The sequence below is a fragment of the Parasteatoda tepidariorum genome, chromosome 4 (genome assembly GCF_982258835.1).
Source record: "Parasteatoda tepidariorum strain Cologne lab strain chromosome 4, Ptep-v5.0, whole genome shotgun sequence".
Taxonomy (NCBI): Eukaryota; Metazoa; Arthropoda; class Arachnida; order Araneae; family Theridiidae; genus Parasteatoda; species Parasteatoda tepidariorum.
The window spans coordinates 81,404,551-81,428,524 of record NC_141758.1 but is presented as its reverse complement, the minus strand read 5'-3'; the positions used below and the strand labels follow the sequence as shown (position 1 = coordinate 81,428,524).

The 23,974-nt window shown below is 30.2% G+C and overlaps 1 protein-coding gene across 1 annotated transcript; it reads left to right on the top strand.

Annotated features, from left to right (window-relative positions):
- The first annotated feature begins 240 nt into the window (after positions 1 to 240).
- Positions 241 to 23,948, top strand: LOC122268622 (testicular acid phosphatase homolog). The gene is made up of 9 exons (XM_087161466.1): positions 241 to 421; positions 1,495 to 1,590; positions 1,990 to 2,070; positions 13,811 to 13,966; positions 14,846 to 14,938; positions 16,170 to 16,256; positions 17,522 to 17,642; positions 20,430 to 20,515; positions 22,403 to 23,948. Exons 1-9 carry the CDS (start codon positions 326 to 328, stop codon positions 22,688 to 22,690), a joined length of 1,104 nt encoding a protein of 367 aa, XP_087017592.1. The 5' UTR covers positions 241 to 325; the 3' UTR covers positions 22,691 to 23,948.
- The last annotated feature ends 26 nt before the right edge of the window (positions 23,949 to 23,974 follow it).

Below are 23,974 nucleotides of genomic sequence, written 5' to 3'. Positions count from 1 at the left end.
ATGTTTTAAAAAATTCTGCGTCAAAGTGTTAAAACGAAGTTGATAAAATCAGAATTTAAGAGCAGTGTCTAAACACACCAGACTGTCTACTTTAAGACACTATTAAAAGTAAGCTACTAAACGAAACACATAAAAGCATAGAAAAAATATATATATATGTCATGAACACAGTAAAATGCGTGCAAATTACTTAATATCCGATAAACAAACAATCTATCTGTTTTAACAGGCGTTAAAGATGAATTCAACATTTTCTTCAATTGAAAGATGCAATTTCCTAATCTTTTAAATATCAGGCAAGTCGTAGTGAGTTTCTAGTTGAGACATGTTCACAAGAAAATTGTTATTCGTAATAGCGTTTGACTGTTTTTACCAAACAATACACGCAAAGGGAAATTATACTCTAAGATTTGTGCAAATGGTAATTACCCTTCCTTATATTTTCTAGGACTAATAACTTTAAATTTTAATTTTAAACTGAATGTAAAATTTTGAATATGAAGAAATTAGCCACATTGGTCAAAGACAGCATTAAAACTCATACCTTTATTTTAAGTTGAATATCTGAGATGTAACAATGCATTTGACCTAGACTAATTTATTTACCTTTAACCCTTTGACGTAGAATTCTCATTAAACATATTTTTCATACTCTTTTTATTGTTTTGTATTAATTTAGGTAAAAATAAGTGGAAAATATTATATATTTAGCATGTTGATACTTTATGGTTACGAAATACAGTATGAAACACAGGTGTCACAGGTTTTAAGCGTCAGAAAAAAAAATGTGAAAGTGTCACCAATGTATCACCTGCGACAAGGGGTTAAAAACTAATTAAAGTGTACAAAAGAGAAATAAATTTGCTTGGTTTGGTCAGTGCATTCTGCCTAGGAAACATATTTATTCCCATTATGTTTCTAAATTAGTTGAAAAGTTTGTCAACAGATGGCACTTTAAGCTGGAAAACCATAAAACAATGATTTCTGCTGCATTTTAGATCATTCTATTTGAAGTATTTACTAGAGCGTTACTTCACTTCGCTCTTAGACTACCCATACCTGTTGCGTTCAATAGTGGCTACTCTGAAAACATGGCATTTTTTTTTTAGGGTGTATCATTTGTGACAAACATTGTAAATATTTTTCTGAAACTTGATAAAAAGAAATAAATCAACAGCTACCCTAAAACAGAAAGCAGCGAATCATACATTTCTAGCTCCTTTTGTTTTTCTTCAGTTCATTTTTCAAATTGTTAGTAGTTTTTAACACATTCGGCATGACTAAATGTAAGCCAACAGTGAACTATACAAATTGATAAACATTTTTGAATAGTTGACTATCAGATTACAAGTATAACTTCAGCATTTTGAAATTGCTTTCAAATTTATTTATTGTATTTTAGAAATTAAAATAACTTAAAATTTTGTTTGTGAAGATTTAAAGAAGAACATTCTGACATTGAAATTTAATTTTTTTTCTATATTTTGTAAATAGATTTATCGACATGGTGATCGTGCTCCTGGGGAACTTTACAAAAATGATCCGAATCCAGAAACTCTTTGGCCGTTAGGCCTTGGCGAATTAACTCAGGTAAGTTAAATTAAAATATTTTTTACAACTTTTTTAAACAAATTATATACACGTATTAAGAAGGCTAAGTACTGCGCAAGCATTTGCAGTTTGGGAATTATTTTTAGCAAATTCTTATTGCCCCATAGTTTCGGTGTGTTTGTGAAAAAGAGAATGATTTTTAAATAATCTATATGGTATCTAAGCGATTTCTTTCAGAAATTTTAAAGAGCATAACACAATATTCTAAAAAAATTGAATTCTAGTATAACAATTTAATTTCAAATTTTAAAAAATCTCATTCAAATTTGAAAGAAACTAGCATTTTTCAGTTTAGACAATTTCTATTTAAAAAATAGAAATTGTAGTTAATTACTTCATAAGAGCCTGTCTTTATTTACAATTTGTATTTCATTTCAGCTAGGTAAAATGCAACAGTACAGCCTAGGGAAATTTTTTCGTGTATTATACAAAGATTTCTTCCCGAAGAACCCAAGCGAAGTAAGATCTTACTGAAAAACTTTTAAATTATTTTTTCATTTCAATGCTTTAAAATATTTTTTAGCCCTATTATATTTAAATTTTATTTAAACTTGTATCATATGAAGGTCAAATTAAAATAAAGGGTCAGCTACCAGTTACAAATAATAAATAAATAAAATAAAATGAAATGTAATAAAATAAAATCGAGTTGGACTAACCTTACTTGTTAGTCGTACTTTCTTATTCTAGTGTAACTCATGTAATCCTTTGACGCCAAGATGAGTGTGAGTAAAATATTGCTAAAATATTCATGATTATGTTGAAGGTCACTTTTACACCACGTAGTTGTATTTTTAGGCTAAAATGAAATGAGTGACGAGATATTTAGCCGTGGTAGATTGAGGTTTGAAATTAGAAAAAATTGAAAAATTAAACACTCAATGAGCTCTGTATCTTCAACTGATCTCTGTACCTCAACAACTAATAACTGAATAGCTAGCCTCAACATCATCATAATAAATAAACACCCTCGTAAACATTTTAACAATATTTTACAAATATTTTATTTAAAGTATTTGTTATATTTGTGTTAAATTTTAAGAAATAGTTTGGTTAACTTTATATAAGTTAAAAAAAAAAAGAACTCATTCTCAGGCGGCATGTTTGTTTTTAATTTAATTGTTTATTTTATAAACAAAAATTTTGTGAAGATAAATCATCGATAGGTGTGTTAATAAGAAATGAGCTTTCTATCTTGCATTTTCTTAGTTGAAAAAGTGAATAACTTAACTCAGAAATACAAGGATCGTAAAAAAAGTACATTAAGGCACATTACAAGGATCGTTAAAAAGTACATTCATAGTCATAATTTAATTTTTGCGTGACTAAATTTAAAAAAATCATTATTGTCCCGAGCTGTCCGTCTGATTACAATCTGTTCGTCTTGAGGTGGACCAGCTCAAAGAGTGCCCGCCTCCTTTGACCATAGATGGCACCACTGAAAAACAAGAAACTCCTTTTTTTTCCTTAAAAATTCGCTTGATTTCAAGCAGGATTGCTGATTGGCAAGTGACATAAGTAACAACAACACTCCGAAGTTCTTCATGAATGAAGCTTATGGAGTTATATATATATTTTTTCTTTTTGGTGATTTATATTACTCCTATAAATAAATTTCAATCTCAATGAAAGGCAACTCGAGATTTTCTTTTTAGTAAAATTAACCAATTTCATGTTCCAAACGTAGACACTTTCCTCACTCATGCTCTAAGTTAAAAGAAGTCGCTTTCTCCACCTGTTTGAGGGAGTAAAAATTTTTTTTCCCTCAGAAAGTAACAGAACTGGTTACGTAATAGAACTGTTTGAACCTTTTTAGTGACTACTAAAGTGTTGGAAATTGTTTAGATGACATAACCTCTTACAGTAAATAACCATTACAGTAAAATATAACCTCTTTTCGATATTTCGAAACACTTGCTTTTCAGACAGACGACGTTTGTAGTAAAAGTTTGTTCAAATTGGAGTTTTCCGTATGGATTTAAAACAAATTGAGTTATGGAGGTCTATATATTAATATACAGTTCTTTTTGACTAATTTGCTTTTTCTCGTAATGGAACTTTCAAATGTTCTCGCAACTCTAAAAAAATTTTAGCTCGTTAACTTTTGTTTGATTGTTATGTAAATTTTTTCTGAAAACTTTGAAGTATTTTGCACATTTGATAAATTTAATACCTTAATTAAAAAATTTCTAATAATTAGCAAAAAATTATTGAGGTGTGTTTTTCTAAAAAATTTTTTTGTGAACTAAATGAAAATTTTACCCATAAATATGTTATTATTTTATGCGTTTACCAAAACCACTTAAATTTATTTAAATGCCCATTAACAGCGTATGTTACTAAACTAATTACTTTCGAATTGACAAACGAATTGTTACTTTTAGAAACATTTATTGGGACGTAACACAAACACATACATATTAACACAGACACTCAAGACATAATAATTTACATTAATCCCAGTTACATAGGGGGCGCTGCTGGAGCGCTTCTGGATACGAATATTCTTAACACACCCCACCTGTACTCTGTTAAGAGTACATTACTACAAACTATTATATGCAAACACAAATTAAATTATATTAAATCATATGCAAATACAAAATATAAAGAAAGAAAAAACATTATAATGACACAAGAATAATATAGGCAATGATACATGAAACCTTTTAGTATTAATTTATTTCAAGGGGGTAAATTAACTGAATTGGTCGTTTATACTGACCTTTAGATGTTTTGATAATGCATGATCTAATATGACCATCTCGGCCAATAATTACTTTTTCAATAATGCCAAGGGGCCACAAAAATTTAGATTTCGCTATTCCTTCGAGCAATACTACGTCCCCTACCTTCAGATCCTTTTCTGGTAAGGGATTAACGAATTTGTGTGCATTTCTTAATTGCATTAAATAATTAGCTTTCCATTTTATCCAAATTTGACGTACAAGTCTAGTTTGGTAAATTTTACGTCTAGTTAAATTTTCTTTATTCGAGGGTTCATTGCTCAAAATTTCTGTAAAATGAATTGGATAGCTAAGAATTTCCTGTCCAGGAAATAAAAATTGGGATGGTGTGAGAGGTAGTGGTTCATTTAACTCATTGCTTACATAAGTAAGTGGTCGATTGTTCAATACAAATTCAATTACTGCTAGAATGGTCGTCATTTCTTCAAAGCTAAGAAAAGATTTACCGAGAATTTTTCTTAAAGGTTCTTTAATACTCTTCATGAGTCTTTCATAAAATCCTCCCCACCAAGGAGCATGAGGGGGGATAAATTGCCATGTTATTTCATGCAAAGCCACAAAATTGTTTAACTCTGAATCATCCAAAATTTTAGAAAAACTTTTCAAAATGTTTTCTGCATTTTTAAAACTCTTAGCGTTATCCGAAATGATGACCTTACAATTTCCCCTTCTCGCCAAAAATCGTCTTAAAGACAAAATAAAGTTTTTTGTTGTCATATCCGTGACTAATTCAATATGAACAGCCCTTGTAACAGCACATGTAAACAATGTTATATAAGATTTTTAATTAATATCTTTACCTGAACGAACAGTGACTGGACCAGTAAAATCAATTCCAGTAACAGTAAAAGGGGGGTTTTCAAGAACTCTAGTCTTTGGTAATTGTGCAGTAATTTGTTCTGCAGGTTTCAAAGAGTACCTTTTACAAATGAGACAAGTTTTTAAAACCTTTTTCACTATTTGTCTACCCTTCGGAATCCAAAATGCACTGCGAATTTTTGCGAGGGTAGCCGACACCCCACCGTGACAAACCTTTTTATGTTCTCTAGAAATTAGTAATTCAGTAAATTTTGACTTTTTAGGTAAAATAATTGGATGAATCTCGCTATCTGAAAATTCACTTTCTTCTAACCTTCCCCTTACCCGCAAAACATTATTTTTATCTAAAAATGGGGCGAAATAATAAAGAGACGACTTTTTAGATACCTGTTTACCATTTTTAATGCATTCCAATTCAGAAGAGTAGACAAGACTTTGCTCATACCTTATCCAGTCCATCTCAGCTTCTGAGAGCTCAGTTGCAGTGTAAGATCCCAACTCAACTGGTAATTTTTTGAGCTTGTTGACGAATCTTTTAACCAGTACTGTAATTTTTAACACTCTATCTAAGTTACTATATTTATTTAAATCTAACACAAATTCTGAATCAAACACTGTACATTTACATTGGGAGATTATTTCACATTCTTTTCTGACTTCTAAATCTCCAATGGGTTTCTCATTTTCAATTTTACAAGGCCAAAACTCACTAGGTTGACTCAACCAAGGTGGTCCATACCACCACAACGAATTTTTGACTAAGTCCGATGCAGAAATACCCCTTGAAAGGATATCTGCAGGATTTTCTTTTCCAGGACAATGAGACCATTGTGTTTGTTCAGTTAAATTTTGAATTTCATTGACTCTATTTTTAACAAAGGTCTTGTAGTTATTGGCCTCTCCCTTAATCCAATACATGCATATGGTTGAGTCTGTCCAATAGTGATGAGTAGTTTCAAATTTTAAACATTTACTAACTTGTTTAACTAACCTAGCGGACAATAAACATCCTAACAATTCTAAACGTGGTAATGTGATAGACTTAATAGGAGCAACCCGACTCTTGGAACATACAAAGCTAGTAATCACTCGATTTTCTCGAGTAATTCCTCTTAAATAGATCACACAGCCATAGGCATTCATGGAAGCATCTGAAAAAGAATGAATATCAAATGAAATAAAATCACATAAAGTTAATCCTGAAAAATAATGTCTAGGAATGAATATCTCGTTCAAATGTTCGATTTCACTGCACCACAACTGCCACTTGTAGTCCAGTAAAGGTGGAAGTTCAATATCCCAGTCAATATTAGCAGCCCACAATTCTTGGATAAGAATTTTCAGTTTTATAATGAAAGGACCAACGTAGCCAATGGGATCGAAGATGCGACCCAGAAGGTGTAATACAAATCGCTTGGTACTGCTACCATTGACAGCAATGTCTTTCAACTTGCTGACGTCAAAAAAGATTATATCTTCATCAGGATTCCAAGCCAGTCCTAGAACTTTACTTGGTACACCATTTCCACTTATGCCATTTGAGTCATCAGTTTCTATGCCAGATCTTTTGTACATCTCACGGAGTGGTATCGAGTTAGTTTGCCATTTTCTAAGCACCATTCCTGCTTTCTTCATTATCTCTACACTTTCGATGCTGATTTTATGAGCAGTTTCTAAATTATCAGTTCCTCCAACAAGATCATCGACCCAGAACGAATTTCTTAACACTTCACAAGTTTCTGGGAATAAATTTTGGCACCTTTCAAAATGGTGCTTAAGAGTTGCTGCAAGCAGGTAAGGACTTGGTTTAAGTCCAAATAGCACTCTAGTGAAGTTTAGTACACAAGGCTTGTCTGAATTGAGGTCTTCAATCCAGAAAAATTTGGTAAATCGTCGATCATCTGAGTCTATCAAAATTTTTAAATATGCCTGTTTAACATCAGCTGTATATGCTATAGCATTTTGTCTAAATTGCAACAAAAGCTCGAACAAGTTTGGATATAAGTTCATTCCAGTATGAAGACAATCATTGAGTGAGTATTCTCCCTCTGCATGAGCTGTACCATCAAACACTATTCTGAGGCGACTACTTGTTTTATCTTCGCGAATGACAGCATGGTGGGGCAAATAAAACGTAGATTCATCAATTAAATTATCTGACAATTCAACTATTCCCTCTATAAGATAACCGTCTACAACCTCCCGATACTCCTTATACAAAGATGGATCTCTCTTAAACCTCTTGACCAAACTATTAAAACGTTTTAATGCCACCTCCCTATTGCTCGCCAACTTTTCTTGCATCCCTTCTATCCAAGGCAACTTAACACAATATCTATTGTCAACAAACTGAATCGAATCATTGAATTCCCTCAAAAGATCTTGTTCTTTGCTACCTGAAGTCTCTATTTCGTCACCTCTAATTCCCAAACTTTCCAATTCCCAAAATCGTCTAAGCTCCGAAGAGATTGAATCATTCTCACTAAAAACGAAATTAACCGATGCGGACTCAATTGAACCTTCACATCTTCCTTGAAGGGACCATCCAAAAACTGTTTCAAGAGCAACTAATGATGAATTTAACCTTTGAAATCTCTTAGTCAAATCCCAATAATAATCCGATCCAACTAACAATGAGATCCTACAATCATTGGACAGCTCATTAGTATTAAATGTCAACTTAAGTCTCCTGGCCTTCATCTCAGCGCAAACCCTTTGATCAGGAACATGAATTGGCGCTCTTGGAATTTCATCTATTTCCAATGCCTCAATCACGACTTCATTACCTTCAAAAATATTTCGCAACTTAACCTCCACTTTGCGACAAACCTGCAACTTAGGATTCTTGGAGCCAAAACTATAAATTTTCAATTTTTCAAACCCTACAACCTTTAATCCTAACCTTTCGGAAACACATTTTTTAACAAAAGTCCGTTCAGAGCCATTATCAAACAACGAAAATATTAAATCCGAAGAATTAGTGCCAACAATTTCTACCTTTACACATTGCAACAAAATCCCTCCATTTTTATTCCCTATGTGATTCGAAGAAGTGGATACAATTTCATTTAATTTTTTCTCTTCATTTTGGTTTTTCTTCGACTCATCCTTATTCTTTTTAGAGTTTTCTAGTTTAAAACATATTGCACGCGCATGTCTACCATTACAAAAAGAACAAGCGGGGCCTTTACAATTTTTAACAAAACAATTAACATTACAACATAATAAGCATCTTCTTTCGCGTAATAATTTCTCTCTTTTATTTTGAGCTTTCAAATTCTCACATAAAGAACTCAAATGATTTTGATTACAAAATATACAACCATTTGAAGCTGCATTAGTCAACAATTCATTCGCAGAGGATATAAATTTATTCCGATTCCAAGAGCCACCGTTATATTTACGAGAAATTTGTTTTGAATGGAAATTCGACGCCAGGCGAGGCGAAGGGGGGGGGGGAAACCGCAGACTGCTGCAAGTGAAAAGCCCTCTCTCTGGCGATAATAGCGTTATGCAAAAAACTCATTAATTCATTTAGATCATGATTTGTACTTGAAATTTGCTCTTTACTAAATTCTAAAATAAGATCACTGGGAAATAATTTCAAAATAATTGCGCTAAGCATTACACTATACGTTTCCGATTTTACACCTAAACTTTCAAGAGAACGAATTTGAGTTTGACATTTAAAATAAAGATTCTTTAATTCCTGTAAATTAGACGAAATTTTTAAAGGGGTCATATTCAACAGTTTAGACATATGGGCGTTAATTAAAACATCTTTTTGACCGAATGTATCTTGAATTAATTTAAGAGCTGGTTTATAGTTGTTTTCTGTTATCGCAAAACCTTTAATGCAAGAAAGTGCCTCACCACCAAGACAACTAAATAAATATGAAAATTTTTCTACATCTGAGAGAGAAGGATTTTTGTCAATTGAATTTTCATATTGATTCCAGAAATTCAAATACTCTGATGGATCGCCATAATAAGTTTGAATTTTTAATTTAGGCAATTTAGCGCTTATATTTCCGCTACGATTCACTGGGTTTTCTTGCACATTATTACATTTATTTTCAATTACGCTATCCGATTGCAACGATTTTATTTTGTTTTTTAATTTAACAGTAGTAAAAACTATTTCTTCGTTATATTCATCAATTTTTTCTATTTCTGATTCAATATCATCATTATCTAAAAGATTTTCGATTTTAACATCTAAAGATTTGATTTGATCGTCTTTGGTTTGCAATTGGATCAACAGACTTTCGAACTCATCGATTTCAATTCCCTGCTCATCTAAACAAGTTTTAATTTTTGTTATCAGTTTAGTAACCTGTCCTCTATGCGAGGTGCGTTGCTTTTTTAACTTATCCAACTCTTTCTTTTTAGCCATTACTAAATTTATATTCCTTTTCAGATATTAATAAGCACTACCAAATCAAACAATTTTTAAAGCATATGTGGTTCAGTAAATACAAACACTACTTATTCAAACTAGTACTTATTCAAAACGAAAGTATATATATCAAACATAAACAACACAATTTTACCATTTCAACAATTTCCTACTCATAAACCCTAATTCGACACAATATGAAACAATTAAATGTCCAAATCGAAACTATTTCAATGCAATGACTTTTAACTACTTTCAACACAATACGAAATGGATAAGTATCAAATCAAAACAACATACCCCACATGCCGTCATTCTTTATTTCTTGCAAACGAATTTTTTATTCGAACAAACCATGGGCTTCCACGGACGATGCATCAATTTTCTGTTACTAAACTAATTACTTTCGAATTGACAAACGAATTGTTACTTTTAGAAACATTTATTGGGACGTAACACAAACACATACATATTAACACAGACACTCAAGACATAATAATTTACATTAATCCCAGTTACATAGGGGGCGCTGCTGGAGCGCTTCTGGATACGAATATTCTTAACAGCGTATATACGTAGGAAAAAACTTGAAATTAGTTCGCAAGGAAACTTTAAATTATTAACAATCAAAAACCATAATTTTAGATATAACTTTAAAAATAATTAAAAACGCTTTCTGAAATTTTGTATGCCTTCTATTAATGCTACCAATGTTCTGTTAACAATAAAAGCAAAATATATAAAAATTTCACTTTTTAACATCTACTGTTATTTTTTTGTAACACAAACGTAAGGAGCATGGATACTGCTATGCATGCAATTGTAAATTATATTGAACAATAATGATTTTAGTAAGGGAAAAAAACAATTATTTTTTCCCAGATAGTAAACTTTTAGTTTTATATCAAATCATTTAATCAAATCATTTAATCATGTTTTATATCAAATCATTTAAACGCACGCGCCCAGTAACAGTTAACCTTACAGTTATGAATGAAACTAATAAAGTTACTTTTAATCACCATTTATCCTCAGCCCAATTCACACTTAAAATAGATTTCCGTTTCCTTTAAGCAAAGACATAAAACACATGATGTCTTCACATTGATGACTTGATCAACCAGCTGCTTCTAAAGCGAAATAAATTATATTTACCTTTGGAATTAAAAATGTTTCCAATATTAGTGAAAATTTGATGAAAGATAAGTGTTTTTATTCTGTAAAGGTAGGCGTTATAGGTGTGCATTACTTATCATAAAGCATATCAAACGAATGATTTAATTTTTCATCAAGTAGTAGTGTTTATTTCTTATTCTTCATTTGATATTTATTGTACCAGGAGTTTTTAATTATAGTTCAATGCATGTGACACTGATGATGGACGAAAAAAATCCTAACAATTGTCTCCGACTTTACTCTCAGCAACAAAATTTTTTGTTTTAAAGATAACATTGAAATTGTCAAACATTATTCCATGCTGACTCTTAGTTGACCAGCAATTTTACGTATAAACGATGTCGCGTCTCCAGCTATTATTTTATAATTGAATATGAAAGCTAAATAAAATATTCTCTATATTGATTCCATGCCTAAATGTTGATGGCAGATGACGAGTTAACACGACTTTGAAAGTGAAATAACGAGTTAACCCGTCATCGGTTAACAAGGTTCAAAAAATGAATCAATTCGTCACTGATCAGTAATATGTTTAATATTTTGTCATAATGACTAAGAAATGGTCAAATCTGAGCAAATGATGTCTGAACAAATTGCCACTTGCAAATATCTGAACTAAAATGCAAGACTAAAATTGAATAAAACAACATTCACTCTCAATTATTGTCTTTTCAAGCAATGTACGCATATTTTAGATTATGAGCCGATTTTCCGATTTTCAACTTGCAAAAAGTGCATGCTTTACTTATACAGGGGAAAAATTTTATGGTTTCGAATAAAAAATGTCGTTTTAGATAAAGTTATACACACCTAGTAAATCGAATGAATCGAATGTAATAGATAGATCAAATGTTACCCCCAAGGGCTTTGCAGTGAAATTTTAAAGTAAACAATGACCATGTGGAATACTACATCAAATGTACAAAATTTTAGATACATCCGAATCATATCTATGGTATTAGGTTCAATTTATTCATTAAATGCGGTGATAAAAAATTCAGTTTTGTTAAAAAAAAATAATATAAGCTTGTTTAAAATATGCATTAGTAAGAATTAACAAATGTCGTGTTCTTTAGTTTCAATTTATTAAACGAAAGCAAAGTAGCGAAATATACAACAATTAAAATTGTAGATGAAATTTATATCCAAAAATGTTCTTTTCCACGATGAATAGCCTAATAAATTGGCCTGCTGTAATGAAGCCAAATGGCGATTTGATAACTATCTGTAATTAGGATACGCGAAATAAATTTTGAATTTGAAAGACAATTTAGTAACCAAAATTAAAAGGTTTAAAAATTAAAACGGGTGAGAAATATTTATTAAAAGCAATCGGTTAAATAAGTTAAAAATAATCATGTAAAAGGAATAAGAATCAATTTTTAGATATTGCTATCAATCTTGAAAATTGGCATGCAGTAATGACGCCAAAAGGAGATATGCTTACAGTCTGTGATTGGGGATCATAAAATAAATTTTGAATTTGAAAGACGAATTGCCAAAACTGGAAGGCTAAAAAATTATAACGAGTGAGAAATCTTCATTAGATGCACTCGTTTAAGTAAGCTAAAAATAAACATGTTTATAGGTTAACATGCTAAAACATAGGTTAAGTCTCACAGATTAAATACAGAGGCTTAAACACAGAGGTAATACAGAGGCTTGTTAAAATAATTGATTAAAAATTGAATATAATTTAAGAGAAAGTAAATTAAATGACAAAAAATATCGGAATATTATTTAAAAACAACAATACTATTCAAGTTTTAATAGTGTTTAGTTCACGAGATTTATTAAACAATATTTTGCAAGAATTCACGCAAAACTTGTGATTACATGGAATATTCTGCTCAAAATATAGAAAATCTTAGATTCAATATATAGCATAGTACATTATTAAACCTACTAATTACATGCATACTACATTGTGTATTTTAAATGTTTGAAAAACTTAAAACTTGAGTGCCTATAAAACTTTGTTCTTTAAAAAAATTCATACTTGTTTGCAATATTTGATTCCTAATTACGAATTTTCAGATCTATTTCCATCTCAAATTTTAATAAAACTCTGTACTTAAGTATCTCTACCTCAAGTTTTAATAAAACTCAGCTTCTAATTTTCTCTATTTCAAATTTTAATATAGCTCAGTCCTTAAATATACAGACTTGTCAAGCTATGCTCATTAAAATTACAGTCTACGAAAATTGAAACTGTTTGCATAAAAAATTTATAAAATTTTTGGAGTTCAATTTTGGTTCAATTATTATTATGGTTTTAATTTTAGGAGTCAGATATAAATTACTAAACCTTTACTTCCAAACAACAGATATAAGTCACAAAAATCACTTAAATTCCGAAAAATTACTATTTTATTGGGATTTTGAAAAGAATTGTTATTGATAAAACTTTCATCCAGTATACCGGTACTGTCAGAAAAATAGGTTCATTGTTGGAATTGTTGTATCGGCACATTGAAACCATAATACGACACAAACTTGATGCAATACTAGCACGACGTTAAAACGAATCATGTTTCCATAAAAGTTGCTATGCAATATCGTGCAATCAAGTTTAAGAAGTCTGAAATATTGCTCTATGGAGCATCATATTTTAGCTGCAGCAAATTTGAACGATATTAGGTTTCAACAAGCACAAAATTTCCTACACTACACAATAGTAGATGTTGCATTATGTTTAACTGTTTTTTAAGAATGTTATCGATTATCCTCTTTAATAGAACAAAAAATACAAGAACTAAATTTTAATAGAATTTCTCAGATTAATTTCATTCTGTACAGCTCTTCCATTTTGTTTTGTGATTTGCGATGCTTTGAATTTTCTCATAAGTAAATCTAATATTTCAAAAATACTTACCATAATTTCATACTTACTATTTTATATCATGCTTATTATTTAATATCATGCAATCGAGTTTAAAACATACGATAATATGGTTCAAATTAACATTTACCAATACTGCAGTAAATTTGAATGGTATGAAAATGTTTAATGCGCAAAAAATTTCTAACAATGCACGTTTTTTGTTATCATTTTCAGATAAAAGCAATGAGTTCTAATAACAGCCGTTGCATACAAAGCTCGAAGGCTAATCTTGAAGGGTTCTTTGCACCAGATAGCAATGCACCAAAACTAGACGGATATTGCAGTTGGCAACAAATACCCATCTTTTCTTTTCCATCTTCATCAGATAAAGTAAGTTAAAAACTTTATCAACATCTCAACGTTTTATTATTATTATTAAAATAAATTAATGCTTGAGGGTCTCTTAGAAACAGAAAAAGTGATATAATTTTCTTTATGTTAAACTTTATCATGTTTAATAAGAACTAATATACGAGCCTAATTTCCTGATTTATTATGTAACTAATTAAAATATTTCAATAGATATAGTTCTTTGTAATCCATTAACACGTGTCAGATTAAATTTAGTTACTTAATTGTATATTTTAACGTTGAAAGTATTTTCAAAATAATTCAAAAAGGGTTCTTTAAGAAATTATGTTTGATTATGTTTGAAAATGTCGAAACTAGGCTCAAACGAACATATTCACATATTCAAGCGATCAAAATTAAACAAAAACTAAATAAAAGAAATATGTATATATAAACCAGTTAGTTAACAAGTTGAGAAATTGCGGTCATGATGTTTTCCGTAGGTAAACATGGTGGAAAAAAATCCGTTTTATGTTATTAGCACAAAAATCTAGTAGATCTGTATATTGTTTCTGTTTTCCATTCCTAGTTATCTAATTGTATATTTTAACATTGTACGTAGCCTTAAAACTAAATATTTAATAGTTTTTATTAAAAAAAATATTACGTCCTTAAAATAAGAAAATTCGTAACTAGGCTAAAATGAACATATTTCAATGAATAAAATGAAACAAAAACTGAATAAATGAAATACATACATAAACCAGTTAATTAACAAGTCCAGAAATTGCGTTAATGTTATTTTCCATGGATAAACGTGGGATGGAAACTTTTCTGTCTAAAAGAGACTTTTCAAAAAATTTTGAATTTTAGAATCTTTGGTGCACTTATTTACATTGCAGTTTCTTTTATATTTAGTATCTAGGAATCGAAAGTAAATGTCCTAAATTTGATAAAGAAGTGGAAAAAAATATATCGCAACGAGGAAATTTTTACAGAAGAAGGCACCAGGCAAGTTAGTTAAACTATTTATTAAATTTTGACAAAAAAAATACTTATGTGTGCTTATATATCTTTGATTTGCCGTTTGTTTATGGTTGAAGTATGGAAATAAATCAGTAAAAAATTTTATATTTATCAAAGTGACGTCACTCGTAGTCACGTCGCGTTTTAGACAAGCCTAATTTTTGAACGTTAATTAATAAATAGTTAACCATCAAATCAACGTGATATAATAGAAATAGCTTTTAAATACTTTATTGATGGTTTTCAATTGTTAAAATTAACAATTTTAAGAGTACTGTGTTGGTATATGTCTTTCTTGTGCATAACTTCGAAGTGCTTATGATTACTGATTTATTGGTTATTTACTCTTTTTCACCCTGTATACTGTAAGAAAAACCAGTATTCAGGATACACTACTAGATTTCCACAGTTTTTTGAAAAACATTTGATGCTGGCAATGAAAAGGAGACTATTCTCGATGATTGGGACCATCATTACGTGTTATTTCGTCTAGAAAACATAGTATAAGTTCTTTATAACGATACTACATAACAAGTGAAATTTTTGTTTTAATGAGTTTTTCGTTTATAGTAAATACTCATATTCAATATTAAAATGGCAATAAAAAGACTGAAAGATGATATTAAAAAATCGACCATGTTTTCTTTAATTTAAAAGTGTTAAAATTGTAAGTAAGAAATAAGGTGAAATGATGCTCGTTCTTACTTGTAAAGGTGAAATTGCCAAACCATTAATATGTCATTATATCTTCCAGTTTGCCTTTTTATGTATTACTTACTTTATTATAAGAAAAATATATTTCCGTCAAAAACAGAATTGTCTTAGAGGGAGGCTAGTAATATTCATTTCGTTGGAAACATAAATTTTTTAAATTTTTAATATTAGCTAAATGTGACTTGGATACTTTTCGTACTGTATCATACTCATCCCATCAAATTTTTACTACATATTTGTAGTAAGACTTTACCTCTAAAATGGTAACATAAAGTGAAAAAAAACTATTAACATTATCATGGATTTATTATCAATGTTTAATTTTTCTAAGACCAGTGAGAACGCAAAAATAAATTAAAGCAATATTTTTTTTTTGAAATCTTGCTTTTCATAATTAAGGTTTTGACATTTAATTGTTTGGCCAAGGTTTAAAAAATATTGTTAATATTGAACGATGATTTTTTTTGCGTTCATTTATGCTTGTATATTCTTTCTTTTGCAGAGACTATTTAATTATTTGTCAAGACACTTGGGAAAGAGAATGAGCTGGACTTCTTCAACTAACTTCTTTGACACTCTGATGATCGAGGTACTGTAGAAATTTTGTCATGATTGGTTTGAAACGTTTAAGATCTCAAAGATTGGAAGTGCTTCATGTTACAATTATATTTGCGTTAGTTTATCAGGCCAGGGGTAACAAAAATATCAGTTGCCAAAATAGCACCCAATATTTAATAATATTTAAAACACTAAAATCTGAATATTTTTCTAATGAAAAAAATATAATGAAAAAGAATAATGCCCTGGTCAGTATTAAGTTTTTTTTTCTATTTATTAAACTTTAAAGAACACGTGAAAAAGGTACGTGAAATGAAATTTTTTACGGTAAGATTAGTAAATAAAGCAAAGTAACGCAACACTCTCCTAAACCAATTTTAAAAAAAATGTTATTTTTGACAATTTTTCTGCAATGATGAGAAGTGATGTTGTACGAGCAACTGGCCAAACGTAAGATCCAGAAAGAATGGGTTAATCTTATGCTATGGTTGAGTTATAAAGGGGAACAGCAAAACGGAAATAATTCGCCGATTGTAGACGATTCATCGTCAATAGTTTCACGGGTTTTTTAGATTAAATTAATACAGAAAATGCATGAAAAATCTTTCACGCACATAGAAGGTCCTTTCGCGTCCGACAATGCGTACGGAAATCCTTGAGCTACACCATTAAAAAATGCTTGCTACTTCAGATCAGACTCAGCAGCTCTAGCTATTTTCAAATAATTCTATTAAAATATGGAAAACTTATAACTAGTAGGATAAATTCATATTAAAAATCCAATCAATTTCCGGTTATACCCAATAGCTCTATTCTTTTTCAACTAATTGTGAGCTTATTACTGAGTATAAATAATACTGAAAGCTGTCTACACTGAAATAATACTGAGTTTATTAGCTTTTTGATGATAAATAATGCCTGCCGATACAAGAAAGTAAATGAATGCCGTATTTCGGTAAGATCATTAGTTAAAATACAGATTAAAATATAGATACAGGTTAAAATACAGATGGTAGAAACTGAAATCAAAAGATAAAACAGGAAAAAAAAAACGATGGTAGGGAAAGAAAACAGCTTTCTGTCGATGAAAAATTTCTATCACGATGACATCCCTCGTTTGGAAATGAATTCTGCCAAGATCAATCGCTTTCTTATGGTGACAAAGAGACTAAAATAGCTTGTTTCTTAAAATTTATACGTTTAATTTATATAGTAATTGTTTAAAGAAAAGAAAATATTTTAATAGGCATTTCATAGGTATGGAAATAAAATGCTACTTTTTTTCTTTCTTTTCAGAAGAAATATAATCTAGAAGTGCCTAAGTGGGCGGAAGTTGTTTTCAATCAGTTAAAAAATGCAGCAGCTACCAGGTTTCATTTTACATTCAATTCAACTCTGGTTCAGCGTCTTCGGGCAGGTAGAGCACCATATATCATGATTTAAAAATCAAATTCCGAAAATATTTTTAGGATGTTTCAGTATACCATGTTCAAAACCTGGATCAAATACAAATATAGTGTTTTCATCAAGTGGGATAAAAAAAATCTTGGCATGTTTGACGTTTTAATCCACCAAGCGCTGAGTCCTTGGGAAAAAATAGGACTAAAAATCCTTTACAACACACTACTGTCTGGTAATCACTGGATCAAGAGGAGAAAGAGAGGTTAAAAATCTGGCTAATTCTGCATGGTACTTGAGGTGACTTGTATTAGCTGAAACTAACAATCAAGAATAAAATAATTGGTAGTCCAACATGACAACTTAATCATAAGTGTATTTTCATCTAATACAGGGTGTCTCAGTTAAGCGTTTCAGAACTTCTAAGAGGGGTAGGGGGCATCCTGACGACTCGAAATCATATAGCAATGTGGGGTCGGAAATGCTTTCCTGAAGCGGTGACGTACACAGAAGCACCATAAAGAAAAGAGACCGTAAATGAAAAATCGCTATAATAATACATTGAAAAAATTATATGGTACATGGGCCAAAATAAGTGTTCGAAGTTTCTACCACCGGCTACAATGTACACCTCACATCTCCGGCGCATGGACATTCTGCAATACTCCAGGCATATCTCGCAGGCAGCTACTGCGATTCTTGCAACCAGCATTATCAACAGGGGTGTCATAAACCAGTGTTTTCATATGACTCCAGAAATCAAGACATGATAGATCGGGTGACCGAGGAGGCCATATAATTTTCTCAATGTATTATTATAGCGATTTTTCACTTACGATCTCTTTTCTTTATGGTGTTTCTGTGTACGTCACCTCTTCAGGAAAGCATTTCCGACACCACATTGCTATATGATTTCGAGTCGTCAGGATGCCCCCTACCCCTCTTAGAAGTTCTGAAACGCTTAACTGAGACACCCTGTATAAACAGACCAATCCGTTACTGTCAAGCGTCACTAATAAGTCCAGAGATGAAAACTTGCTCCGGACAGCAAATATAAATTTTAAAGTGGTAGTTTATCAATCATGATTCTTGGTTTAATAAATTCAATTTAATAGATTTTTAACCACCACTATTTCTAAATAATTCATAGGCCTATAGAATTCACCACTTTATAACACTACAATCATAATATACTTTTTAAAAAAACAAGCAAAAATAGTCAAAGATTTGCAAAATTTACTTTGTAGTTATTTGCCGTTTTTTTTTAAATTATTTTGGCATGTCCGGAGCAGTTGGCATCTCTGTAATTCTACTATAGGAGGCTCAGCTCCAAAGAAGGGTCCATGGTATCGGCTAATCGATGAGAGAAAGTCACGTCTGAAAGTTCGGAAAACCTTGAACTAGCAATCGGGGGTTAAGACTAGTATCCAAAATCCAAAACAGACTAATTCTGGATTTTTTCGAAGTCAAAATGATAATCAATTAATGCTAAGTTGAAGCAAATAATGTAGGGAAAATCCATTGAACAAAATCTATATATTTCTATATATCCATTTATCCAAGCTTTTATATATATAAGCTTATTTTCACACTATTATCAAAAAATTGTTTTTAGAGGATTAGAATTTCGATTTCTTACCCTGAGCTAATCTTTCACCCAAATTTACACAATTTATTTAAAAATTTCGCCATCAATATTCCGCAAATTAAATTAGCAGACGGTAGCTGAATTGGCCTAAATGTATGAAATAATTTATTTAACCCATTTAGGCCTATAAATTAAAGTTTGTTACAAGGGACTCTCCTCACCTAAGGAGGTTTTTAATAACTTCGGAAAAAGAAAACGAGCTACAATAGCAGACATACTGTAATTTCGGTTCTTTAAGAAAGAACAATTTTCCTTCTATGACGAAAAATAAATTGAAAAGAAAACACAAAGGGGAAAATAAACATTGCAAACAAACTAAAATTGAGGAAAAAAAGGGAATTGATCAGTAAGAAAAGGAGGGACAGGCCTGAATAGGACATTCAAACAAAAAAAAATGAGAGATAAGAAACAGGTTAGAGGAGGTTATGTTGTAGGTTATGTATAGGTTATGTTGCAAAATCTATTAAATAAAAAAAGAAATTAGATTTCCAACATTTTGAAAGAATGGAAAGCTTGATCCGTGGTTATGAAATAGAATAGTCATAAAACTTTTGAAAAATAAAAATCTAGATCTTTAATTCGGTAAATCTAGGTCCATGTCTTAAGAGCTGTATATTTTAACAGAAGTACTATCCTTGTTATAACTTGTTTGTATTTTTCTTCCATATTTCTGTATTACCTTTTCATTCTGAGTTTTGACTTAAAAGAAGGTTCTTCATTATCAAAGCCAAATTGCAGTAAAACAAAACTCTTTTCGCCCTTTTTTTTGAATTGTTTAACTTTGGTTAGATGTAGCACAAAGAAACCTTTTCTTCATTTGGTTTGGAGTAATGTAAGTATGTATATGTATATATACAAATTTTAAATTTTGGATCTTTCAAATTTTTTCATGTATCAAAAGTCAAAATTTATTCTTTATAACATTCTTATTATTTTAATTTTTTTTTTCCAAATTAAGCGAAGGGTGTACATTTTTTTTTAATTTTCTGGTACTACAAGTATTACTTAACTTAGCCTCTTACTCTAAAAAAACAATTAACGAGAATAGTTTAAATTAGAATTGCTTTTATTACTATAAACATTATCTTTAAATTCTCTTAAACAATAATTTTTCTTGTCACACGATGCTTAAAATGATGAAAATGATTTTTTTCTTAGGTCCATTTCTGAAGCTAGTCAAGCACGCCATTAACGAAAAAATTAAAGGAAATACTCCAAACTTGAAATTCATAACATATTCTTCAGTAAGTAAAGTAAATAAAATTATTTGAAAAAGAAATTAAATGGTCGGTAATAACTGCCCTTAATATACACTTTTAGCATCCTTGTCGTAAAAGAAGAAAAAAAAAAAGAAATAAACACATTAGGCACCACAGATTGATATTCAAGAAACAAAAACACTATAGAAATCCAACTAATAACAAGTAATTGAGGCGGTAGAAAATGCAATCAAACAAGTTTTATTATCATGAAAATAAATGTAGGGAGATATTTCTAATAATATCCTCTGCTTTCTCTAGCAATCAAACATGTTTGTCAAACATGATGTCTACATGATGCTTTCAATCCTATTTTCTCACTAGTGATTTGTTAAATTTTCTAAAGCATTTCTGTTTCTTATTCTTCTTAGGCATTGCAGCCGGTTACTGGCCAAGACCGTCTCAGTCAGTTTACCCCATCTAGATCCATTCGATGCTATATTTTTCCATCTATTAACTCTCAAGTCCTTTAACCACTTTTCTAATCTATCTAACTATCTTATTCCAGGTCTTCCTCTTTTTCTCTTTCCCTCTGGTGTTTGGAAGTTTTTTTTCCAACAGGATTTTCTACTTTTATGTACTCATATGAGACACTTTAATCTTTATGCTTATTTCATTTCATTTTTCCCAGGGAATGCTCCAAATATAAATTATGGTACTATTCATTAAATGAATTTACAGTATCTGATCGTGTTTCGGTTATACAGTGCATTTTTTTCAAAGTTAAAATTTTTACATCCTACTGATTCTTAGTATTTTTTCTAAACTCTCCATTAGGTAATACATGACATAACAAGGAATCATCTTTTCTCTTTCTTTCTAAACTTTCCATTAGGTAATACATGACATACTTAAATGTTTTCCACGTCGAAATATTATATATTGAGTCATATTTCATACTTTCTTATTTTATTATTTTATTTCATACTCCAAACCACCAAGCATTCTATAGAATGCTGGCTTTAAAAGTTACTGGCATTCGATACATTAACTTTAAAAGTTAAGTAAAAAATAGTTTTCTTTTAAGAAATTATTCTCCTGTCCCTGCGTAGCTGTCATGCATACCTATGCTTTATGACCGGTGAAATAATTAACCTATTGTAAAAAACAATTAAAAATATGTTTTAAAATTACCTTTTAAAAGTTTACATTATGTATTAAAATGAGACTGATTCAATGATGCTATTTAAATAACTGATCAAAAAAAATTGCTGAAGCTTGTTATTAATTCACCGAAAAAATGTAAAAAAAATTACTTACATTTCTTTTAATATTACTATTTTAGAAGAACCCTTTAACAGTTTATAAAACTTTTTAATATATGCTGATAATCCTTATTCTTCTGAAAATAAATACTTCCTAAAGGCTATAAAAATATTTAGTAGTTCATAAAAATTTTTAAATTAGAAAGACTATGCTAAAACGTTTTACTTATTAGTAAAAAAAAATATTTGCAACGAAATTATTTATTAAAACAAATTTATTGTAGCATTTTTTATTAACTTTATCAATTTATATAATGGTTGCACGAATTAAAAGAGGGCAAGTGTGGCAGCCTCAGGAAAACAGTAATAATTACTGAGGATCCATTTATGGTTTTAAAAGAAGGTAAGCGTGCACTGCAGAGTGTAATTAATTAACCAGTTTACATGAGAACATTTAAAATGAATCTTAAGTTGAACTGATACAGTTAACTCAAATGCTAACGCTATTTGAAATTAACAGAGCAATGGCGCAAAATTTTTAAACAAATTGCAAAATCACTAAGGGGTAGAAAATAAGTAAGATTACGATTGAAGTAAGATAAACACTATGCAAAATTTCTGTATTATTTTATTAATATTTTTTTGAACTGATTTTTGAACTTTCTAGCATGACGCAAACATAGGAGTAATCACGGCTGCGTTGAAACATTTTCAAGAATATCCTGTTCCTTACTGTTCTACTATCATTTTCGAATTATATTCTAAGCCGGAAGACAATTACTATGTTCGATTACTTTATCTGAACTCTACAGAAGCCGATAAGTTCTCACAAGAACCTCACATTCTAGTTTTGGAAGGATGTACAGAATTTTGTCCGCTGAATCACTTCATTGACTTCATAGAGCCCTTCAGTTCTGTTGATTTTGATAGTGAATGTGAAATAACATCATATTAGCTGTAATTTATTGTATGTTCGCTATTTCAAAATGTTTCACATTGTACATGATGTTGATCATTGTCATATACGTGGGTGGTATCATAATATGACCACCAATAATATGTATACCTATAATTTATGACAAGTATGAGGTCATGAATTTGCAAAGGTTTGCATATTAGCGGTCAAAAATCTAGATATGAAAAAACCTAAAGAATGTCGAATCTTTTGTGACGATAAAAACATGGAAACCAGTTTGATTATCCAATGACACCCAGAAGTGTTTCAAATAATCACTTTTCAACTTTTCTTTGTTTCTCTCAGGAATCAGGCAGATTTTGACTTAAATCCTCGCTTAAATATTAATTTGCTGCCTCTAATGTGTATATAATATTTACTTTAATGCTATAAAGGAATTGAAAATATATATTGAAAGTAGTCTATACGAAAATCTCGTGCTAAGTCTTGCGAATTCATGTTTATATGCTTATGAGATTCCTCAAAGAGTGTTGATAATTTTCATTTCTATCAAATAAAAGTGATTTGTATGAAAGTGTAAAACAATAGAGAATAACAGATTAAAATTAATAATTTTAATTCCAGCTTCTTCAATTATAAGTAAAATATATTTTTGATTGTAAATGTACCAAATTGTATAGTATTTAAGTATCATTTACTAATGTATATAAATGGTCATGTTCTTGTTACATATGTTTTATATACTTAAAAAAATTGCAACATGCCACATAAATTACAATGGGCTAATAATAATACTTAAGATTTATATATTGTATATTTTAAATCATAAACTGTGCACATAAATTCTAATCAATGTTTAGGTAATCATATGTTTTTATTATAAACTGTCAGAAATTCCTTGGAAATTTTTTTAAATAACAATTTATTAATTTGTTATTTTACCATTTTCAACTAAAACAGTTAAATAATCATAAAGAGAGGGTTATCAAACTGTTAACCAAGAAATTTTTTTTATATTGACTGTTTTCACCTAACACCGTTATGCAACAAGAATTTTATTTGGCGCTAACTAGGTCGGCCCCTTATATCTAGGGGTTTTGATCCGCCATTTAGAAATTCTATAATCTTAAAAAAAGTTTGTTTGATTGTTATTGCATTTTCAATGTAATAACAAGGAGACGAGATAAATGTAACGAAATTATTTGGTGGTATTGTCTAGGAAATTATTAGGTGGCTATGTCTATCGTAAAAGCCAACGGGAGAAAGATTATGGTTATTAACTAATGGTTCCCAATAGGTGTTCCTCGGAACTCAAGAGCAACG